Genomic DNA, 23855 nt, shown 5'->3' on the forward strand with positions numbered 1-23855 from the left:
GAATACGATTTTGAGGAACAGGTGGTGGGCTGTCGTTTGCTGCCTCCCGCAAGTCATGAACCTTAATGTGCACACACTCTTCCTAGCGATCAAATTCAGAACAGTTCCTATCCCATCACCCTTTGAGGATGCCCCTGCCTCTCACACAGTCTTGACCAAGTGTGAGCTCCTTAAGTCATCCGTGTTAAAGTTCCTGGGTCCTTTGGAAGTCACTGGCTTCCTTCTCCAGAGGCCAAGGAGACTCAGCCTCGGTGGGTCATTACGCTTTTGTCCTGTGAAGACCTCTTATGGTAAAATATGATATCAACAAGAAGGACGTCACTCCCTGGCGACTTCCCCAAAGATAAGATGGAAAGTAAACAAAAGACATAGTTCACCTTCAGACTGATGTGTAGCCAGAGGAGTCTGGGTCTCCTTGGAGTAGGATACTACTTCCCTGGGCAGGAAATCCACTTGGGTGACCTTCGACACTCCCAGTTTGTGTAGTCTTCGTCTGCAAGGAGCAAAGGACAAATGCTTAGAGGGGGACAGCAGTCCATGCAGAAACGCTATCAGTAATAAAACAGAGAACTGTACCAAAGCCCAAATACCCTTAGCTTCCAGCGCCAGAGTCAGGGAGCAAGTAGAACTGACCCTGGGCAGGAAGTCGCGGCTAATGTGCTGGGCAATGTCAGATGGGTCCCTCAGGCTGACCCTTGGTTTTTCTCTCTATTAAACAAGGTCTCGGTCCAGCCCCTTCCATTCTGAGCATCTTTGATTTTGCTTGCTTTAAACTCGTAAAGGGAATTCTCATTTGTAATATACAATTCTAGTCTCTTAGGTAGAGGGAACAAAAGGAAAATATGCTTCTCGAATGTGGAGAGAGATGATTCCTTAGTGGAGTGGCATGTTGTCTGTGGCAGCGATGAGAATATTCCAAGGGGGAGTGAAACATCTCTCGCTTCTCCGGAAGGCAACTAACACAGATCAGCAAGTGAATTTGCTCAAAGGCACAGATACAGAGTGAAGCGGCCCCTGGGCTAACGGCGATAAAGCTCGGGCTTGGGATCCCCGAAGGAACTGTGACCACGGAAATCATCATCTCTGAGTGCTTGGGAGGACTCCCAGTGTTGTCAGATGCCCTGCTCCTCTGTGAGGCCCGTGGGCAGGTGCTGCCATCATCTCCAGCTTATGGAAGAGGAAAGTGAGAAACACTGTTGGCCTGAGACCTGGCCCAGTGTTTTTCCCACTAAAGCCAAGCTCCTCGCTAAGGTTCTCGATGGTGATTCCTGAGTTACTGCAAAAATCCGGATGCCTCCCGAGTCACCCAGTAACAGCCCGCTATGGCGGCAGCCGTCTGGGGGCCAAGCACATGAACCCCAGCCCCGCCGCTTCGCAGCTGTGCGTGTGATTGTGGACAAGCCATCTAACCTCTCTGTGCCTCCATTTCCTCGTCTGTAAAATGGGGGTTTAGACCAGCACTTACTATCAGGACTGTTACGGGTAACGTATATGAACCACTCACACATAATGTAGATACTACATGTACATATGTACATAATTCACAGACGTGTATACTTATGACAGTTTCTGCAACAATAGTTTTTGTATATACTTTTAGTAATAATACTGAACATATCCTACTTTATTTCTTAAAAATGTACAGGTTTACAGTATGTATGTGTCAGAGGGGAAAGGAGAGAAAGGTGAAATAACCACTGAGCCCAAACCCCACGCCCCCAGCTCCGTAGGACGAGGAGGAGCACACTCTATTCACGCCATTGTTTCTCATTCTACTAGCAGACGGCAGACTCATTGTGTTTAACTTCTAGTACAGTCATAATCAAATGAAAGAGCGTGCACAGCACAGCCAGGAATTTCTATGCACGATTTCCCAAGAATTCCTGGAAAACAAAAATGTCTTCTGGTCTCTGAGTTACTAAAACAGCTGAGGTAAGGTCTAAGGTGCACGCAACGTGGACACAAACGAACAACGGCTGGTTTGCAGGGCAAAGCCAGCTGGCCGCCTGCAGCCCCAACGACATGACTGTCACCCACGCTCCAGCAGGCCGGGGCTGCACGGGCCTCCTTCACCCAGAAGTCTGGACCACCGAGTGCACAGGAGGGTCAGGCTGGGTCCCCAGCCATTCCACACAGCCTCCTCCCACAGAATTAGGGGAAAACACTTGGTACTAAAAAAAGAAAAAGTACCAAACAAGGTAAAAGGTTGAAAGTTTCAAAGTAAGAAATTCAGGTATTATTTTAAAACCTCTTAGGTCAGCGATGAATGTTTTCCTTCCTGAAGGGGGTCTTTCTCCAAGCACGGGAAGAAGAAAACATGAAGAGACACCCATGACAGCTTGAGGCAAAGCCCTTCCTGGTGCTGAGCAGCCCAGAACTCCTTTCTGAGACCCCAACAGGTCAGTCTCCATCACAAGCCAAGAGATGGAAAAGGAACATGGACCGGTAACACACCCCACCACTTCAAATCGGGGTCACCCCTGGCATGGAGAGGTTACATGGCCTTAGGCTTCAAGGGGCACCTATGTGCAGCACAGAGACCTCCACAGTCCCAGTAAGAGGTGCCTACAGCTGAAGGCAGGACTCCAGTTCATCTTATGAATGAGACATAAACTGTAGGCCTATCTTGTTGGGTGACCAGCAGCAGGCACTGGGCAATAGGAGGCTGATCTGTAATCTGATAATCCACCGTAGCAAATTGAAAGCAACTGGAGGGGCAGCAATGTAATGGTAAAGTCACGAACTCGTACAGAAACAGGGTTCACATCCCTGCTCTGTCACTTACCAGCCGAATGGATGTGAAAGCTTTGGACAAGTGACAAACCCCTCTAAGCCTCATGTTTCTTACCTGTAAAATGGGTACATATCACTGCATTATTGTGAAGACTAAACACTTGTAAAGCACTTCATTTAGTGCCTGGTACATAGTAAGCAGCTCCTGACTCAAGTACGTTTACTTTTAGTGTATCTTTTTGACTTATTGTCATAATGCTTATATTTGCAGATTTATGAATGTTCTAAATAAAAAGTTCTTTAAAATAGTAGATCTGAGGATCAATGTACCAGTAATACATAAGACTCACACCCCTAATGTCTCTGTATGGGCACATGGACCGGTTCTGGCTGCTTGGGGGAGTCCATTTGCTTTTTCTTTAACTAAAAGTATTATCACCATGGAACTCCTGTTTTCAAAACTTAACTTGAATATGTGATCTAATCCCACTAAACAAAATATTTTCTCTTCTCAGTAATTATTGAAAAGTGTCAAACATCTCACTGCTGTGTTTGGGAGTACAGGGTCCCAACTCAGCCCAGCCATCAAAAATAAATACTGCCCTGGCCGGTTTTGCTCAGTGGTTAGAGCGTCGGCCTGCGGTCCTGAGAGACCCGGGTTCGGTTCCCGCTAAGGGCATGTACCTCGGTTGCAGTTTGTCCCCGGCCCTGGTCGGTTGTGTGGGTGGCAGCCACTCGATGTGTCCCTTTCACATCGATGTTTCTCTCTCTCTCTCTTTTCCTCTCTCTCACCCCCACTCTGCCTGAACAAAAAATGGAAAAATGTCCTTGGGTGAGGATAATAAATAAATAAATAAATAAATAAAAGTTGGGTTGTGACCATATGATTCTCCCAATGTGATCAGTTGATACGGTGATAGATTTATGGTTCTTCCTGCTTGCGGATGATTTTGTTGTCTCCAGTGTTTTATAATTTTGAAGCAACTCCTATGTAACACTTCTTACAGGGTACTGGTAGATTACTGTGTCTTTCCATGCAATCTCCAGATTGACTAAATGCTTATTATGTCAAATGCTTTTGTTCTTTGGAACTGTTTTGCCATTGTTTTAGTAAGTGCGTTAACACTTTTCATGTATTATCTTGTTTTATTCTTATGAAAATTTTACATCATATTCCAATTTCATAGATGAGATAATTTAGGCTCAGTGATGTTACATAATTTACTCAAAACTGCAAAGGCAGTGACAGACGTAGGTCTTGACTCTGTCCAACAGCACCAAGGGCCACGTTCCTAAAACTGTGCTGCGTTGGCCCTGTCCTCCTGCTTTGTTCTAATGCCGTATGATCATCACTCACTGAGACACACCCTTACAACCGACTAAAGTAGAGGTCCAAGCACATGTGCTCATTTTATAATCATGAGAAAGGATTCTTGGGGAGTGGCCAGACCTAGATTCTCAGGACCCAACCGAAGGGTCATGTTTCCAAGCTGGGTACCATACAACTGTTCGCTGCCCTAGCCGGTTCAGAAAGGCTGACCAGAAGGTGGCGCCCTTCCTTGGCAAAGATGTGTTCTCTCAAACAGGCCTCACTTCTGAGTTTCTCCGGGACCAGTCCCAGGAGGAAAAGGGTCTGCTTGTCTCCGCTGACCCACAATCATCCATTGATACACCGTGTGACAGATCTTCTTCAACCTCCTTGAAATGTTTCTACAATTTTATCAGCTGACAAAGTTATTGTCCTAGAGTTGAATTATACAATAGTTATTTTCTTGAAAAGTATAAACTGAGCACCATGTTTATTTTGCTCAAGGTCTTACTACTCCATAGTTCTCTTATTCAAGGGTGAAAATTAAACTATTTAGTGAATTGGGGGGGGGGATCCACCATTGTGCCCTGGCCAGTTTTGCTCAGCAGTTTAGAGTATTGGCCTGAAGGTTTGATTCCCAGTCAAGGGCATGTACCTAGGTTACAGGTTCAATCTCCAGCCCCTGTCGGGGTCGGGCAGGAGGCAACAAGTCGATGTGTCTCTCTCATATTGATGTTTCTCTCTCTCTTTCTCTCCCTCTCCCTCCCTTCCACTCTATCTAAAAAATTAATGGGAAAAAAATCCTTGGGTGAGGATTAACAAAAAATAGAACAAAACAAAAAACACCATTGTACCATTAATGCTACTATAACTCCCTTTCCTTCTAATTGGGCTATCATTCTACGTTGGCTCTCAGTTCTGACTCTGGGACACCTTCCCGGCTGTCCCACCCCCTCCTGCTAAACTCCTCCCCTCACTACTATACACACACAAACTTCCACTATCACCCCTGTTACAGGTCAATGGGTTCTCACCTCTTTTCTTGTCTGACCTGACTGCAAACTTCCTTATTGATCTCTTACTGATGTGTCTCTGTACCCTGGGCCTTACTTCACTGTCAGGTACACAGCAGGCACTAAATAAATGTTTGAGAAGGAACAGGAGGGGAAAAGAGAAGAATTGGAGGAGGAAGAGGCAGAAGGTATGATGCAGAAATGTTTGTCAAGATTTCAATTATCTATACAATGGTGAACATGGCATTACTATCAAAACACACTGAGTATTTCCACCTTGGTAATTGATTCTATAAGAAGCTTTGATAAATTTTTAAATATACCAAACTAAATGTATATAATGTTCTAAATAATAATAAGAAAATGATTCAAAATCACCTAAGAACTATAAGGCCTCATTTATTCGTATCCGTTGTGTGCCATTTAACAAACACAGAGAAAACCCCCAGGGGAGAAGTCCTCAGGAAGAGGTCCCCAAGTGTGCTCCCTGCCCAGCAGCAGCAGTGCCTGGAACATGTCAGAGTGAAAATTCACACCCTGCGGAACCAGAAACTCTGCGGAACCAGCCCCCGCCCCGTGATTCTGAGGCTTGCTAAAGGCTGAATACCATGGATTCAGAAATATTAGAATGTAAAATAGAGATTCGTTGTTTAACAAGATTCACTTGGACCTCCCCACCCTGCAGCCAAATCCTAGAGGATGAGGCTTTAGTCCCACGGAATAGGGAGGATGTCTCTGGACCCAGCTGATGGAGCACCACGAGACGGGCCAGGAGCAAAGATGAACAGCGAGGGAGAGAGTGACAGGATGAGTGCCCGGCCAAGGAGACTGCAGTGCACCACACAGTAAGAGGCAGGCACCAGAGTCGGTCCTAGAGCTACCACTAATATACTAGCCAGGGGATGCCACAGATGCTGGGCAACAAACCTATGGCCCCTCAGAGGCTGACTTGGCATGGTTAGTGACATGAGGCCCACATGTCCCCCAAGGCTTGGGGGTTAGATTTCCCACGTAAAGTTCTGGATACTTCCTCTCCATCTGGTCCTATCAGCTTGGCTGAGCAAGCCCACACTGCGCCAAAGTTGAAATGTTTCTTGATAAAGAATAAAAATGGAAGCTATCTGAAGTTTGAGGTTATCTGCCAATGCTTACGGTGAATAGATTTCTAGTCCACCACTAACACAGTCCAGTCTACTCAGGTCTGTCCAAGGTCCTTGGTTGGATATTATGAGTCACAGGAAGACGGCTCTCTTGCGTGAATCACTGTCCCCATTACCTGTTCTGTTTCTGGATCACTTGACATGTCTTTATCTATCCAGCCTCAATAAGGTGAGCACAGCTTTCCTAAATAACGTTTTACTTTCCAAGGAAAATGAAGCGCAAAGTGTGACTTAAGTTTGGCCTATGATGTACCAACGTTGAAGAAAGGGTTATGCAGACTTACTCCCAAATAGAAAGATTCTGTCCTGAACAGCATGAGAAATATGTACATTGCCATTGAAATTCTGATACATTGACACTATGTGGTTCTTCTGCCATTTCAAAGATTAAGAAAATCAAAGTAGGGTACCCCGGCTTTGTCTTTTTTTTAAAAAGACCTCTATTCCTTTCAAAGCCATGAACAATGGAACTTCCGCTTCTGAAGTCACTGTACCTGTGACCTGAAAACATGGAGTCATTGTTCTGTGCCTACATGTGAAGTGCTAAAGAAAACCCATTACATTCCCAAGAAAGTAGGATCCAGCTGCCTTTACAAATGCAGGTGAAGAATTTAAATGGGAAAATAATGTTGACATGACAAGGGTAAGGATGGTGGGAGTTGGTTGTAAATGGCAAGTGAAAACAGAGCTCTTGGATCAGAGCTCAAGACCAAGGCTCTGCTTTAATTTTTGTATTGCAATAAAATTTGCATACTCTAAAATTCCCCTGTTAAAGTACACAATTTGGTGTTTTTTAGTATATTCACAAACTTGTGTAAACCCACCACTATCTAAAGAGCTCCCGGCAACCACTAATCTATGTTTTGTCTTTCATATATATGGAATAATACAATATGTGGCTTTTTGTGTCTGGCTTCTTCCACTTAGTTTAATGTTTTCAGGTTCACCCATGTTATAGCATGTGGCAGAATGACATTCCTTTTTATTGATGAAGAATAATTCCACTGTATGGATGTACCACATTACCATTCATCCATTCATCAGCGGGTGGACATTTGGGTTGTTTCACTTTTGTCTACTAGGAATAATACTGGCATGAACATTTGTGTACACATTTTTGTGTGGACGCACTGTTTCTTGGAATCTATATGGAAATAGGATTGGCACTGCTAGACTATATGGTAATTCTATGCCTAACTTTCAAAGGAAATGCCAAACTATTTCCCAAAGGGGCTGTACCATCTTCCATTTTCACCGGCAGTGTAAGAGGGTTCTAATATCTTCACATCCTTGTCAGCCCTTATTGGTACGTCTTTTTTATTACAGCCATCCAGTGAATGTGAAGGGGCATCTCTCTGTGATTTTGATTTGTATTTCCCTGCTGGTAATGATGTTGAACATCTTTCCACTTGCTTATTGGCCATTTCTATACCTTCTTTGGAGAAATGCCTATTCAAATTCTTTGCCCCTTTTAAAATTGGGTTATTTGTGTTTTGTTTTGTTTTTTATTGTTGAGCTGTTAGAGATTTTCATATATTTTAGATACTAGACCCTTATCAGATATATGATTTGCAAATATTTTCCTCCATTCTGTGGGCTGCCTTTTCATTTTCTTGATGGTGTCTTTTGAAATACTAACGTTTTACATTTTAACAGTGAATTTGTCTGTGTTTTCATTGGCTGCTTGTGCTTTTGGTGCCTTGTCTAAGAAACTATTGCCCAATCTAAGATCATAAATTGATACATATGTTTCTCCAAAGAGTTTTTAAATAAATTTGTTTTAGCTCCAACATTTAGGTCTTTTATCTATTTTTGAGTTAATTTTGCATGTGGTGTGAATTAGGTTACAATTTCATTATTTTGCATGTGGACATTGAGTTGCCCCGTGCTTAAGTTTTCTTAATGTTCAGTGATAAGATTAAGCAGGGGAGCTGAAAAAGGCTTTTGTCATAAATATCAATCCTCATTGATGCCCAATGGCCCCAACCAGCAGCCAAATCTGACTATTGTGGGAAGATGGATTCAGGAGGGACCTCATTACCTAACATGCTTCCCAAGGGGCATGAAAGTATTCAGAGAACCTCAGCATGTCCTCCACCACTGGCATACGCATCCCCAAATTCTTCATGAATCGGTTAGGTACAGTGATGCCCTAATTTCAGACCACAATGCATTGCATACAGCAAACTTGATGTTTTTGCATTTCATACTGAAGACAGATGAATACAATTGCATAAATACTGCTATACTACCTCTATTGGACGCATGAAGGAACCTAACATCAGAGAACTCGCAGCTAAAGCTTTAAGCAAGGTGCTACCATGAGAACTTTGCAGACACGCATGTATCAGAGTGACGACTCATTTTCTGTGCAATACCGATATTGAGAGGCAAAGCTGCAAGACAGACTGAGCCTGGCATTAGTAGGATTTTTTTAAAATGTCAATGTGCAAGAGCCTCTATGAAGACACAGCCAGTGTAAAAATGTACCTCAAGCACCTAAAAACTCTTCAAATATCAGAAATTATAAATCACAAAAGATTCTCAGTGATGGCCTTTGAATAGCAGACTCAGCGTGTTCAATGCCCGGAAGTCATAATGTTGAGGATATACTGGTTAGACCCGGTGCAGGCGAGGAGCGTGGGTAAATAAGGTGCAGACTCAGGAACTCGGGTCAGAAGCCAAGAAACCAAAAGGGGTCACTGAAATAAAGAGCAGCCTCTAGAGCAGGGAAGGGGCCTGGAAGTCAAGCAGATAAAACCAGGAACAGATGTGCTCAGAGACAAAGAGCTATTTGGCCAGTCGCCAAAGGAGGCCAAAGGCAAGGAATAAAAGAATGTCTGCAATGGGCCCAGACTCAATCCTGCTGGGCTTTATTCCTGATTATTTGCATGTGACTGTTTCATCCCCAGGATGTATTAATGGTGCTACCAGAGACATTTTTCCTCGTGCTGCTTACAAATTTCTGAGGTTTCTCAAAGAAGAGGCCCCTACGACAGAGAGCGTGCTAATGGCCCCAGTTTCTTCCTTGTCCAGAAACGGTATGTGGGTCGCACCCTGTCCCCGACAACTGGCGAAGGCACTGCGCCAGCCAACAGCATTACCAGCAACCATATACAATTCTTGCAGCACAGCACAATGCCAGATGCCTACAACACAGAGAGAATGAGGACATCGAATATCCACATTAAAAGGCAAACAAAGCCTGGGCCGGTTTTGCTCGGCGGTTAGAGCATCAGCCTGCAGACCAGAGGGTTGCAGGTTCAATCCCTGGTTCCCCCAGTTGGGGTCCTGTGGGAGGCAACCAATTGATGTGTCTTGATGTTTCTCTCTCTCTCTCTCTCTCTCCCTCCCTCCCTTCCCTCCATTCTATCTAGAAATCAATGAAAAAAGATATTATCTTTGGTTAAGAATAAATAAATAAATAAATAAAGTCATTAAAAATAATAAGTAAATAAATAAAAGGCAAACAAAAATGAAAGGTAGCCAATAATAAGAGCTAATATGAGAATTCACACAATACGTGGGCAGGAGAGTCTAACGGGCAGATTAGTTTGGGGAAACGAAGCAAGTTCCGCAGAGAACAGAGGCCTGCCGGAGTCTGGAAGGACAAGCAGGACTCAGCCGAGTTGAAAGGATGGAGGACATTCTAGGGAGGATGCTCTGTAACCTGAAGCCTGAGTTCCTACTTTATGCCCGAGAGACCAGTTTTTCAGCACAGAAGCTTTAAGCTGAGGAGCAGTAGGAGATAAAATTAGAGGCACATTGAGTCCGGATGACTAGAGAGCTTTAAATCTCAGGCTCAGGAACGTGGACTTCATGCTGTGGTCGATGAGGAATTACTAAAGGTTACTAAGTGAGAAACTGACAGCTTTAAAGTACATTAGTATAGCAGCTGGGTGAGGCATGGGGTCTACATCTCCGTTTGACACATGAGCAAGCAGAGGCTGCGTGTGGACCTTAGCCGCGGAGTGTGGAGAGAAGGGGGTTGAGAAAGAACCTGGAAGCAAAGACGGGCGGGTTCATAACTACAGAGAATCCAGGCAAAGCCCGATTCCAAGGGGACAGCCGGAGAGATGATTACTGGTTTGTGACCAGCGGTCGATCCAGTGTGGAGACCTGGTCCAGGGTGATGATAAAGCACTCAAAGGTGACATCACTGGGAACATAAAGGAAATGCTATGGTTTGGTGACTCTGGAAAAGACTTAAGGGTAGACCTTAGCAATTTACTTGCTATGGAAGGTAAAGGAAAAATAACAGACTGGAAGTTATTTCAAGACTTCATGCCTTAAGGGAGGAAAAGCAGGTGGTATACTTGGAGGACATAGGGGAATCCAGAGGAAGGTGTGCTTTGGGGTAAAAATGAGTACCTCAGTGCATGGGTTTGTGGTAAGGAGTTTCCTAATTGTATGAGATTTTTTTTTTAAAAAAAAAAAAAGCTCAGCCCTGGCCGGTTTGGCTCAGCGGTTAGAGCGTCGGCCTGCGGTCTGGAGAGACCCGGGTTTGGTTCCCGCTAAGGGCATGTACCTTGGTTGCAGTTTGTCCCCGGCCCTGGTTGGTCGTGCGGGTGGCAGCCACTCGATGTGTCCCTTTCACATCGATGTTTCTCTCTCTCTGTTCCTCTCTCTCTCCCTCCCACTCTACCTGAACAAAAAATGGAAAAATGTCCTCGGGTGAGGATAAAAAAAAAAAAAAAAAAAAAAAAAGCTCAGAAAAGAAGACAAGACAGAAAATGTGGCCCTAAAGTCAAATGAGATCATGCTGCGTCCACAGAAAAAGAGAATATAGGGAGCGAAGGGCATGAAAAACCATGTACTATGAAAGAAGTTTTAGCAAATGATAAAAGGAATTCATCTTCCAAACACCACACTCTAGTGTAATTAGGGGTCAAGGTGTGACATCCCAAGCACTGATTTCTAGAGCTGGGACACCACACAAGAAAGTGACCCGGGGCCCGCCCCACACAGAGGAAGTGAGCCTGGCGTGGTACCCCCTCACCACACCCGACTTATCGTTCATGTTCAGAGTGGGTGTTTCCCTTCAAGGACTCAGACGCAGTGTGATGGGTAATCTTTTCTGATTAAATCAAGAAGGATGAGTTTCCATTTCTTATGTTTACATTTAAAAAAATCATTTAAAGAAGTATTTATTTTGCTTCCATGATATTTACATCTTACTGTGCAGAGATGTTAGTTTGGCAACTGAAGAGTTTTTCCTGAACAGAAGCAAATGCAGTCAATAGGAACAGCCAAAGGGTTTGCTTTGAATTTCATATCACAAGTAAAGCTCACAAATTTCCAGGAGGAGAGGAGTCAAAACAGTCATGGTTATAACATTGGTGCTTGACAACATTGGCGAAGGTTCTGCTATAAAATGCCCACTTTACAAAGGAAATTAAAAGTTCAGAATTCTCAGGACAGAAGGTTCAAGAATGAGTTTTCTCCAACATTACATACATACAAACAACAGTAATATAAACATTTTTATAGGAATGGCCTTTTATTGAATTGACATTTATGAACAACCTTCTATAGAAGTTTTAACATAATGCTATAACATTATAGAATTCTTCAAGACATTGAGTACCAACATATAAGCATACATCATTACCAACTGGCCATATTCATTTTTCTGATGTGGGATAAATAAAAGGAATGCTTTAGCCCTGGCCAGTTTGGCTCAGCAATTAGAGTGTTGGCCCAATGACCAAAGAGTCACAGGTTCGATTCCGGTCAAGGACATGTACCTTGGTTGCGGTTCGTCCTGGCCCTTGTCGGGGTGGTGCGGGAGGCAACCAGTTGATTTGTCCCTCTGACATTGATGTCTCTCTCTCTTTCTCTCTCTCTCCCTCCCTTCCTCCCTCCCACTCTATCTGAAGATAAATGGGAAAAAAGTATCCTCAGGTAAGAATTAAATTATATATATATATATATATTTAAAAATCCAGTCGCTAGTATGGAATATAAAATATCTCATATTTGGTTTCACAAGATTTTTGAGGGCAAAGAACAAAGATGGGCTGAGAGCAGCTTCTTAAGTAATGTTTGGGGACTGAATACGTGAGTATTTTAAGAGGTGGGCAAAGTGCTTTCTCTCACTCTTGTGACAAAATCTTGATTGGATCTGTTAAAACCAATTTTATTAAAGTCTTCATGGGTCTGAATTTATTCCATATTTATAGATTCTCAAATGCGTTTACTATTACATTTTTATACAGACACAGCGTGCACACACACACAAGATGCTGTTCCATATTTCAATTTCTGTAGAGAGTTTGACTAGGTGTTATTGAAGAGTCAAAGATTGTCAGTTTGCTCAAGAACACAACCCACATCATTCTCAAGAAAATACTGGCATTGTTACATGGGAATCCTTATAAATTCATTTAAACCAGAGATCAAAACATAATACTACATAAGAACATTTGACAAAACTTGGAGAATAAGCCAAAAAAAGTTTACTTCATAAAAGGCTAATGAGGCTATTACTGTTCTGTTAGGCAAATGGAAATAACTTTAAAACATGAAAAGACCTCTAGAACTTTCTCAAACCTCTAGATTTTCTCAAACACCTATCACCATCTTGAAGAACATGTGTTTTCCTGGTATCTTTCTAGAATTGATTTCACTTCCATCATTGACAGTGATGTCTCTATTCCACCACAGCAGAGACGATGGTGCCTGGTGGATTCAGGAATAACACTCACCTTCTCTTTCAGCCAAGAACGAAGAAAAGATTGAGAGAAAGAAGAAATCACCACCTCCTGACAATGTTCCCCAAGGAATGAAGGAATCTCTAAGTCCCTCCTTCAGGGTAGGAGCAACCACATCCCTGCTCTCAGACTCAATTTTTCTTATTTTATCTTTGCTTTCAAACAGTTCAAAACCCTACTAAGAATCTAATACACTAGGACACAGAGGAAATATAATTGTGAGGCTTCAAATCATAAGCCACTAAATGGTCTTGTTATTGGGTATACAAATTTAAAGTTAGGGGCCACAAAATACCCTCATTTCTCATTGATATCTACTCATCATTGAGAATCTTTGCCTCCCTCCCAGCCCCATTCCCCATTAGCTGGCTCAGCACATTGCCTGGCAATATCATAATGGCATTTGCACTTATGTTCCCTTCAGAAGACAACAAAAAACCTCTTAAAATACAATCCCTCCCTCAGACCTACTCACTGCAACCCCACATTTCAATGACATTTACGCACTTCCCAGCCTATACAGACTTATTCTATCCGGTGATCTTTCATCCTATTATTTCATTTTTTACTTCTACCATCTTCAATTCACTTAATTTATTATAATAGCCTAAGAAAGCAAAATGTTTTAGTACTTTCATAAGTAGTTGCCTGGTTAAAAACACACACACACAAACAAACAAACAACAAGATGGGTTGCACTTATTTTCTGATTTTATTTGTAATTTCCTCGAAGGTACTTTTTTTTCTGAATGCCATATCACCTCCCTTATTTCTATGTTTTGCCATTTGCTTTGCTGATCACATAGTTAACATACAAGCCAGACACATTTGTGCTCCTGGTCAAGGTGAAGTAATAGAGATTCATCCACTGCCTGAAACAGCTTTAAAAAAAAATAGATAGCAGTTTGAATGAAACAACAGTTTTCAAGATACCAGAGGTCAGGCGATGAAAGACGGTAATACATGAGAGGGGAGAGACAAAAGATGAGCCCAACAACTTCTCCAGCTCATAGCATTGAGAGAGTTTCCGGGCCACGGTGCAAGGAGGAAACCCAGTGAAATCCAACAGATTTCCTGAGTTCAGGATACAAAGCTCAGAGTCCAGAGAGACCAAGGCACCTAAAATTTACAAGACAAAATAACAGAGAGAAGAAAACTGCACAGAAATAAATCTGAGAAGATTTTAGGAGAGTTGCTCTTGAGGATTCGGTTTAATACTGATCAGTGTATGTACATAAGGAAACTTGCTGAGGCCAAGGGAAGAATTACGGGAAGGAATTAGAGATAACAGCTCTAGACACTTATGCAGAAATAGGAATGGTGCCTCTTCCCACTAGCCAGGCTAGAAAACCTCAAGATTTATGGGGCATTGTGTAGAATACACAAAAGGGTCTTGTCTCAGTGGTGGGAATTAATTAGCCCTAGACTATGTACTGTTCCAGTTCCAACAAATAAATCTTACAGGCAAGACTTGAAAGGATCAGTTCCCAAGCGAATTAACTATCTCACAACAAATATTAAGAAGGTTTATAGGGCCCTGGCCGGTTTGGCTCAGCGGTTAGAGCGTTGGCCTGCGGTCCGGAGAGACCCGGGTTCGGTTCCCGCTAAGGGCATGTACCTCGGTTGCAGTTTGTCCCCGGCCCTGGTTGGTCGTGCGGGTGGCAGCCACTCGATGTGTCCCTTTCACATCGATGTTTCTCTCTCTCTCTCCCTCCTGCTCTATCTGAACAAAGAATGAAAAAGTGTCCTCGGGTGAGGATAAAAAAAAAAAAAAAAAAAAAAAAAAAAGAAGGTTTATAGGAATTCAAATATATCCAACACCTTAAAAAATAATATTCACAATGCCTGACATCAATCACAAGTTAGCAGACATGCAAAGTAGCAGGAAAACATAAATGCATTAAAGAAATAAGCCAATCAATTAAAACTGAGCCAAAACTAATACATATGATTGGAAAGCAAGCAAGGATATTAGAAGTTACTAAAACAAGCCCTAGCCAGTGTGATCCAGCATGTTAGAGTATTGTCTCATGCACCAAAAGGTTGAGGGTTCAATCTTGGTTGGGGCATGGGGACACATACAAGGCAACTGATGGGTGTTTCTGTCACATAGACATTTCTCTCTCTTCATCTCTCTCCCTTCTCCTCTCTCTAAAATCAATAAAAATAACCTTTAGTGAGGATGTTAAAAGAAGTTATTAAAGCAGTATTTCATGTGTTCCAAAATTAAGTAGAAATATGGAAGATAAAAAGATCCTAACTGAACTTCTACAGATGGAAGTTAAAATGTATAAAAGCAAACATTAACACCCTGGCCAGGTAGTTCAGTTGGTTTGAATATCATCCCATACACCAAAAGGGTACAGGTTCAATTCCCGGTCAGGGTACATACCTAGGTTGCGGGTTTGATCCCTGGTTGTTGCGCATACAGGAGGCAATCAATCAATGTATCTCTCTTTCATATTGATGTCTCTCTCTCTCTCTCTGTCTCTTCCTCTCTCTAAAAAAATACAATAAACAAAATCTTGGATGAGGATTAAAAAACTTTCAATGGGTAGGCTTTATGAAATATTGAACATTACAAAATGAAAGATTAGTGAATATAAAAACATAACACTAGAAACTATTAAAAATGAAACACATATAGAAAAGAAAAATAAATAAATGAAGAAAGTTACCTAATATACATGTGATTTTAGTCCCCAGAGAACAAAGGGAGAGAGGAAAAAATATTTGAAAAAATAATGGTCAAAATATTCCAAATTTGTTAGCATAAGAAGCATAAAGAAGACTACACCAAGCATATGATAATCAAATTGTTCAAAATTAGTGAAAAAGAGAATATTGTAAAAGTAGCCACAAACACCAAATAAAAAAGACGTTACCTATAGAGGAACAAAGACAAGTATGACAGCAGATTTCTGGTCATAAACAATGCAAGTGAGAAGAAAATGAAGCAACATTTTTGATGTACTGAAGAAAAGGATTTCTGGCCCAGCCAGTATGGGTCAGTGGATTGAGCATCATCCCATGAATTGAAAGTTCCTGGTTTGATTACTGGTCAGGGCACATGTCTGGGTTGCGGGTTCAATCCCCAGTAGGGGGCATGCAGGAGGCAGCCAGTTGATATTTCTCTCTCACATCGATGTTTCTATCTCTCTCTCTCCCTTCTTCTCTCTCTAAAAAATCTATTAAAATTTTTTTTTTAATGAAAAAGATAAATATTTCTCCTCGTGATTATCCTTCACAGTTTCTTATAGTGAAGATCTTTTTATGTCTTAAAAGTCTTTATTACATCTTTGGTTTTGAAAATGTTAAAGGACCCAATTATATGCTGCCTACAAGGAAAAACTTTAAGTATAAAGTAACAAATAGGTTAAAAAGTAAAAGGATGAAAAAGATATGTGCTAAATACCAGTTAAAGGAACACTGGAGTGGCTATGTTCATCTGACAAAGGAGATTTCAAAGCAAAATACAGCACTAGGAATAAAGAAGGTCATTTCATAATGATAGAGGAATCAATTAATCAAGAAACACATAAGAATCTTAAACATTTATGCACCTAATAACAAAATTTAAAAATAAATGAAGTAAAAACTGATCGAATTGCAAACAGAAAAACCAAAATCTTAGTTAAAAACTTCAACACTTCTCTCCCAATCATTGATAAAACCAAAAGAAAGAAAGTCAGTAAAGAACATTGACTATTTGAATATAATCAACCACCTTAACCTAATTGACATTTATAGACTATTTCACCCAATAATAGCAAAATACACATCCTTTCTAAGGGCACCTAGGACATTCAGTAAGACAGATCATACTATGGACCATAAAATGCATCTCAACAACTTTAATAGGATACAAATAATACAAACTATGTTCTCTAACAACAATAGAATTAAATTAGAAATCAATAACAAAAATATCTCTGGAAAATCCCTAAATATTTAAAAACTAACACAGTTCCAAATAATTCATCAATTAAAGGTAAAATTAAAAGGGAAATTAGAAGATATTTTGACTTGAATGAAAATGACCAAAAAAAAAAAAAAAATTCAAGTACCACCTAGCTGGAACTTCTCAATGGATTGAGTGTTGTCCCATGCACCAAGAGGTCACCAGTTCAATTCCTGGTCAGGGCAAATGCCCAGGTTTTGGGGCTCAATCCCCAGTAGGGGGCCATGCAGGAGGCAGCCATTGGCTATTTCTCTCTCACTGATGTTTTAACCTTTTTTCCTTTATTGATTTTTAGAGAGAGAGGAATGGAGAGGGAGAGAGACAGAAACATCGATGAGAGAAAACATCGACTGGTCACCTCCAGCATGCATCCTGACTGGTTATTGGGCCCATAACCTAGGTATGTGCCCTGGCCGGGAATCAAACCGGCAGCCTTTTGGTGCATGGGTCAATGCTCAATCACTGAGCCATGCTGGCCAGGCTCATTGATGTTTCTATCTCTCTCTCCCTCTCCCTTCCGCTCTCTCTAAAACAATAAAAACATATTTCAAGTACTAAGCCACTAAGCAGTACTTAGGGGGAATTTTACAGTACTACACACATATATTAAAAATGAAGAAAGGTCTCAAGTTATTGACCTCTGTTTCCACTTTATGAAACTAGAAAAAGAAGAAAATTAAAACAAAATAAGAAGAAGAACAAATTAAGATCAGAGTAGACATCAGTGAAAAAAAAAAATAGAGAAAAATCAATAAAACCAAATACTGGTTCTTTGAGAAAGCAATGAAATCAATAAACATAGAGGTGATCATATCTAAAGATTCTGTACATATTTAAAAAGTGATAGGGGATAACATACACAATTTTAGGCCAATAAATCTGTAAATGGAGAAAAAAAATGGACCTATTACTTGGAAAACACAAACTACCAAAGCTCACTCAGAAAAATATGAATAATCACAGTAGCTCCATTACTATTACAGTTATTGAATTTGTAATTTTAAATCTTCCTCACAATAAAATTCCAAATCCAAATGGTTTCACAGGTAAATTGTATCCTATCAAATATTTAAGGAATCACTCAACATTGAAATTATGTCAACAAAAGCATGATTCATAAAAGAACAAATTCATAAATTGAAATTTGTCAAAATTTAAAAAGGCTGTTGAAAGAATGAAAAAGAAGTCACAGACTGGGAGAAAAGATTTACAAATTATATATCAAATAAAGGATTTTATATCAAATATATAAAGAGCTCTCAAACTCTAGTAATAATGAGAAACAAACAACCAGATTAAAAACCAATGAGGGCAAAAGATTTAAGTAGACATTTCATCAGAGAAAATATTCAAATGGGAAATGCACACATTAATAGATATCAACAGTATTCACTAGGTAAATGCAAGTCAAAACTACAATGAGACACCGCTACACTCTTTTAATAGTGGTTTTAAAAAATGTTTTTAACTCCAAAATAAGTATTGTCAAGAACATGGAGGAACGGAGGCTCTCAAACACTGCTGGTGAGAATGTATAATGGTGCAAAGAGTTTGACAGCATCTTAAGTTAAAGGTGCATCCACTATATAATGCAGCCATTCTACTTGGTGTTATGTAACCCCCCCCCCCAAAGTAAATGCATATTTCCATAAATAGACTGAAGTTTTATTTTTAATAGGCAAAAAAACTGGAAACAAGCTAAATGTACATCAAAAAATGATTGGATAAATAAACTGGTATATCCATACAAGGAAATGCCACTCAGTAATAAAAAAAAATGACCTATTGATACACAGTGAATCTCAAAATAATTATTCCAAGTGAACTGATGAACCTCAGAGGGAAAGGAGGAGTGTGGTGGGGGTGTGTGGGAAGAGATAAACCAAAGAACTTATATATGTATAACCAGTGGACACAGACAATAGTGCAGTGAAGGCAGGGGGTGGGGGTCAGTGGGGAGAAGGGGATCAATGGGGGGAAAAGGAGGGACATCTGTAATACTTTCATAATTAAAGATTAGTTTATAATAATAATTTTAAAAAAGAAGTCAGTCTAAAGAGTACCTATTGCATGATTTCATTTCTATGACATTCTCTAGCTATGTCAACTAATGTACAGTGACCACAGAAAGCAGAACAGCTGTTTGAGGGGGTGGGGGATGCAGGAGTGAGGATTACAAAGGGGCATGGACAACTTTGAGGAATGATGAATAATACGTCCGTTATCTTGGTGGTGATGGTTTGATGGTTGTGTGTTCACATTAAAACTTTCTATTCGAAAACTTGCAATGTGTACAGTTTCTTATGTCAACTATACTTCAAAAAAGCTATCATATATATATATAAAATTTTATTTTTCTTTCTTTTAAAAAAATCTTTATTGCTGAGAGTATTACAGATGGTCCCTCATTTTCCCCGACTGCCCCACTCCACCCAGTTCCCACCCCACCCCAGGCTTCCACCACCCTACTGTCTGTGTCCATGGGCAATGCATACACGCATATAATGGGGAAAAAAGGCTATCTTTAAAAAAAAATCAAGTGACAGAACAAACTATATCCAATTTGATGGTCAATTCCATGGCAAGGATCAAGAAGAGGAAATAAAATTGTCTCTAGAAAGATCGTGTTGCCTGAGGTGTATTTCATAAAAATGTGTTTGAGAAGAGAGTTCTGCACATAAGGACTATCAAACAAGGGCATTTTTCATTAAATCGATATTTGAAATTGTAACATGGCAGAAACAATCTCCTCTCTTAAATATTCTGACTGCTCCTTCCAAACTCCCTAAGATAAGTCACTCAGTGAACAGGAAGTCTCATATCTTGTCTCTTTCAGACCCACTGGGTACACTTTGAAGTAAAATGTGGCAGGCACGGTGGGAGCCACAGTTATGCCATCTCCACAGAGTGAGTCACAAGTTTTCACCTGCATAGTCAACTGAGTTTTTGCTTGGAAAACAGGCAGAAATGGGAAAATTCCTAACTGTTCCACATCAGCAGGTGTAATGTAGCAATGTCGCAACTTGTCTGAAGATCTGTCAATGTAAGTGCATGTGGTAGATTGTCTGCCAATTCCATCCTCATATTTTCAAGCACAATGGTATATTGAAGAACCGTACTCTGAAGTTCCCCTGACCCAAAACATACTATATATCCATTGTTTCTCTGCTTGGTCTAAACCATATCTCTTGGCTATTTAGGTAATGCAAATTTAAATATAATATACAATGAACTATATCATTAAATAGCAAAGAAGTTAGTAATGTTTTTAAAAAGTAATGTATCAGTTACCTAAAGTGTTAAGATATTTCCTTGGTCTAGCATTGTTGTGAGTAGGCCAACAACTTTTGCATATACAGAGTCATGTGCAGATAGCTTTGAACTTAACATAGAAAGAGCCCTTCAACCTCCTCATCCACCTACAGTAGGCACTGACATTGATAGAAACCCATAGATATGTGCCCCCAAATCTCAGCAATTCAAAATAAATAAGTACTCGCTTTACAATTCATTGAGTTACATTTAGAAAGAAAAAAATCAACATTTTATAAAATACTATAATAAGATTTGCTATTCACATATTGAGGTAACTTAGTGGCGTAGTGGTTAAGTGTTTAATAACTGGATGGGGGGAAAGGGAGCAAGCCCTGGTTTGTAGCATTTACCAATTTTTGTGGTGTAAATACTCCACCATGGCGGGTGTCAAGCTGATTTCACCAAATGCAAAGTGAGGAGGAGAAGCACACAGTCAGCTCTTGGGCTTGAGCATGAGCTGGTACAAGCATCCCATTGGAAATACCTCATGTGTGACCATAGTGAACTTCAATCCTATAAGAGAAATTGATCAAGTTTCTAGCATATACTTGTGTGCTTTATTGTTTAATATGTTTTTTATTGATTTTTGTTTAGAGAAAGGGGAAGGGTAAGAGAGACAGAAACATCAATATGAGAGAGAAACATTAATCAGCTGCTTCCTGCTTGTTCCTATTGGGGATCGAGCCCAACGTGGCCATGTGCCCTGACTGGGAATTGATCCGGGACCTCTCAGTTCATGGGACAATGCTCAATCCACTGAGTCATACCAGCTGGGCTGTGTGTTTTATTTTTTATGGAGCTATAATTGACATAACATTCTATTAATCTCAGGTGTGCATTGTAATGATTCAATATTTGTACATGTTGCAAAACGATCACCATAAGTCTAGTTAGCATCCATCACTACAGTTAGTTGTAATTTGTTTCTTATGGTAAGAGCTTCCAAGATCTACTCTCCTAGCGACTTTTAAATATGCAATACAGTATCATTGACTATAGTCACTCTGCACATCACATCATTTTATAGCTGGAAATTTGTACCTTTGGACCCCCTTCACCCATTTTGGCAACTGCCAACCTTTCATCTTAAACAATCACCAGTCTGTTCTTTATATCCATAAACTTGATTTGTATTTTTTGGTTTTGGGGGATTTTTTGTTCACTTGTTTGTTTTTTTAGATTCCACTTGTAAGTGAGGTCATATGGTATTTGTCTTTTTCTGTCTGACTTATTTCACTTAGCATAATGTCCTCAAGGTCCATCCGTGTTGTTGCAAATGGCAAGATTTCATTTTTTATGGCCTAATGCTATTGTACACACACACCACGTTTCCAATCCCGAAGCTATCTTTTAACCTGTGACGATACATTTCCATCTGAAAAAAATACGATCTTTAGGATGTAGAAGATATTACCCATCATCAAATACTTGAGATTTTTTAATACCGCGGAAGTCAACATATTAGCTTTTTCTTTAATAGGACTCTTTTTATGTTCAAACTCAATTCAAATTAAATCCTTATTGAAAGTGTCCCAAAAAGTGAAAAGAAAAAGAAACAAACCAATCACAACATTTTTATACTGATTTTAGACAAAAATTACCCTAAGGCAACGTGTTAGTAAAGGGGGTGGGTGTTAGGATAAACTCAAATGTATTTCCCATTGCAGAACGTGTGTGCCCCACCTGGAAGCAGAGTGTGGGTGCATGTTTGTATTTTAGGGGGGACACCAAGCCATCTTTTTGTGGTATGTTCCACAAAGAGAGACTTTTTCCAAAGCTTAACTTTATAAGGCAAACTAACAGAAGGAAATACACGTATCGAACTGGAAGTTCAACAAAAGGGGGAAAACAAGAGCAACCACAGCTCCAGCATTTCAACACAACTGTCGCGAAGAAATAACAAAAGGAGTAACAAAAGAGCAGACATATACCCAAGTTCTGAGTCTGACTGCAGCTGGAGCACTGAGGGGTCTGTGTCCCACTGCAGGGTCCTAATCGAGCAGCACAAAGGAAAAAGAACAGAGAATTAACAAAAGGGGAGGGGACAAACCAAACCAAACCATGTCATTCATCAAGGCAAGGCATATACAATACATACACAGAACATCTTCCCACTTCGCCCCTCTCCCCCGCCCCCAGTGCAGGGAAGACCCCGTGACTATCAAGTGACAAGAGAAAGCAAGAAGCCAGCCTTTCCTTTGAACATCTGTTTGATGCTGGAAGTTAGAGTTGTTTTCATGGAAGGAAACTCAGAGCTAAATATTCAAACTCCACCGCCTCCCTTGTTTTGTTGTTCTTTACTGAAGCCTGATTGATTTCAGCATGTAACCAGCTGCAGGTGTCTCTGACACCCAGAGCCCATCCACACCTGGGAGCCCCAGGCATCTCCCATGTGGTGAACAGAACCAAATGCAAACAGGTCAGAGCGGGAGCATCTGGGGAGGTCAGGCCAGATGGGGCAGGACTGCAGGGTGAACAACTGCCTTCCTTGGGTCAATTATTGCAAATAGAATGCATTAGATTTCGAGGCCCGTGGGTATTTTGGTGTTTTTGATTTATACATTACACGAGGATGGTCACCAACCAACCATATCATTTGTCTCTAAGATGCCAGGGATATCTTACACCTTTTAAATACCCCACAAGCAACAGCACAAAGTATCAATAGTTACCCAGGCATTCATTTCTCCTTCATAACAAGGGATAAACAGCTCTTGTATAAACAGAGTGCACACAAGGACCTCTCTCCGGCAGGTCCTTTCAGTCTCCTGCACACAAGCAGTTACAGGTGAATCAGGAAGGAGGTGATCGGGCAGGCAACGGATGGACAGCAAGGACTTTGGAGGCAGGCATCTGGGACTCACATCTCGCCTTTGCCACTTACTAGCTGTGTGACATTGGGCATGTTGCTTACTTTCTCAACCTACTGCCCTTCTGTTTACTCTAAGTGTGGCCCACAGACCAGAAGCATAAGCATCTCCTGCGAGCTTGTTGGAAATACAGAGACTCAGGTCTCACCCCGGACTCACTGACTTCTCACTACAATTTAATAAGGTCTCAGGCGATTCGTAGGCACCTTCAAGGTTAAGGAGTCCTGCTCAGTTTCCTTGTCTGTTAAAATGTATCATCAGGTCTATGTGACCATTTACTGGCCTGCCACTATCTTCAAAACTTATCTGTAGCCACTGGCCCCTCCCTCACGGGGTCCTCCTTGTGTCCTGTGTCCTCCTTGACGCTCTTCCCTCAAAGAGCTGGTGCCTTTGCTGCATCCATGCCTCGGCCCAAGTGTCCCCTGCAGAGGGGCTTTCTTCTTTCACGCCCTATCTCCAACAGCACTTGGTTGTCACACTCACCCCTTGCCTAAGCTTTTCTCCGGAGCACTTAGATTTACCCACAATCTTCTTATAAACCAGTTTACTGTTTGTTGTTTGATCTGCCCTTAGCCTCATAATGGCAGGGGCAGCTACATCCCCAGATTACAGGGATATGCCTAGAACTATGCCTTGTCTGTATGCTTATTGGATACAGCATTTGTTGAATAAATGGATAGATGGATGGATGGATGGATGGATGGATGGATGGATGGATGGACGGATGGACGGATGGACGGATGGACGGATGGACGAACAGACGGATGGACGGACGGACTGA

At 41.1% G+C, this 23855-nt stretch overlaps 1 protein-coding gene across 5 annotated transcripts in view; it reads right to left on the reverse strand.

The window, feature by feature from the left end:
• DYNC1I1 (dynein cytoplasmic 1 intermediate chain 1) overlaps positions 1-23855 on the reverse strand; it is a 308363-nt gene that overhangs the window by 227639 nt on the left and 56869 nt on the right. For 3 of the 5 annotated variants that reach the window (XM_036246457.1, XM_036246455.1, XM_036246456.1), the window contains exons 5-6: positions 22136-22195; positions 378-493 (exon numbers count right to left, since the gene is read on the reverse strand). In XM_036246457.1, the coding sequence (XP_036102350.1) occupies positions 378-493; positions 22136-22195 (176 nt within the window). The remainder of the gene's footprint in view (positions 1-377; positions 494-22135; positions 22196-23855) is intronic. The other 2 variants (XM_036246459.1, XM_036246458.1) reach the window with 1 other exon arrangement.

The sequence above is a fragment of the Molossus molossus genome, unplaced genomic scaffold (assembly GCF_014108415.1).
Source record: "Molossus molossus isolate mMolMol1 unplaced genomic scaffold, mMolMol1.p scaffold_m16_p_7, whole genome shotgun sequence".
Lineage (NCBI taxonomy): Eukaryota > Metazoa > Chordata > Mammalia > Chiroptera > Molossidae > Molossus > Molossus molossus.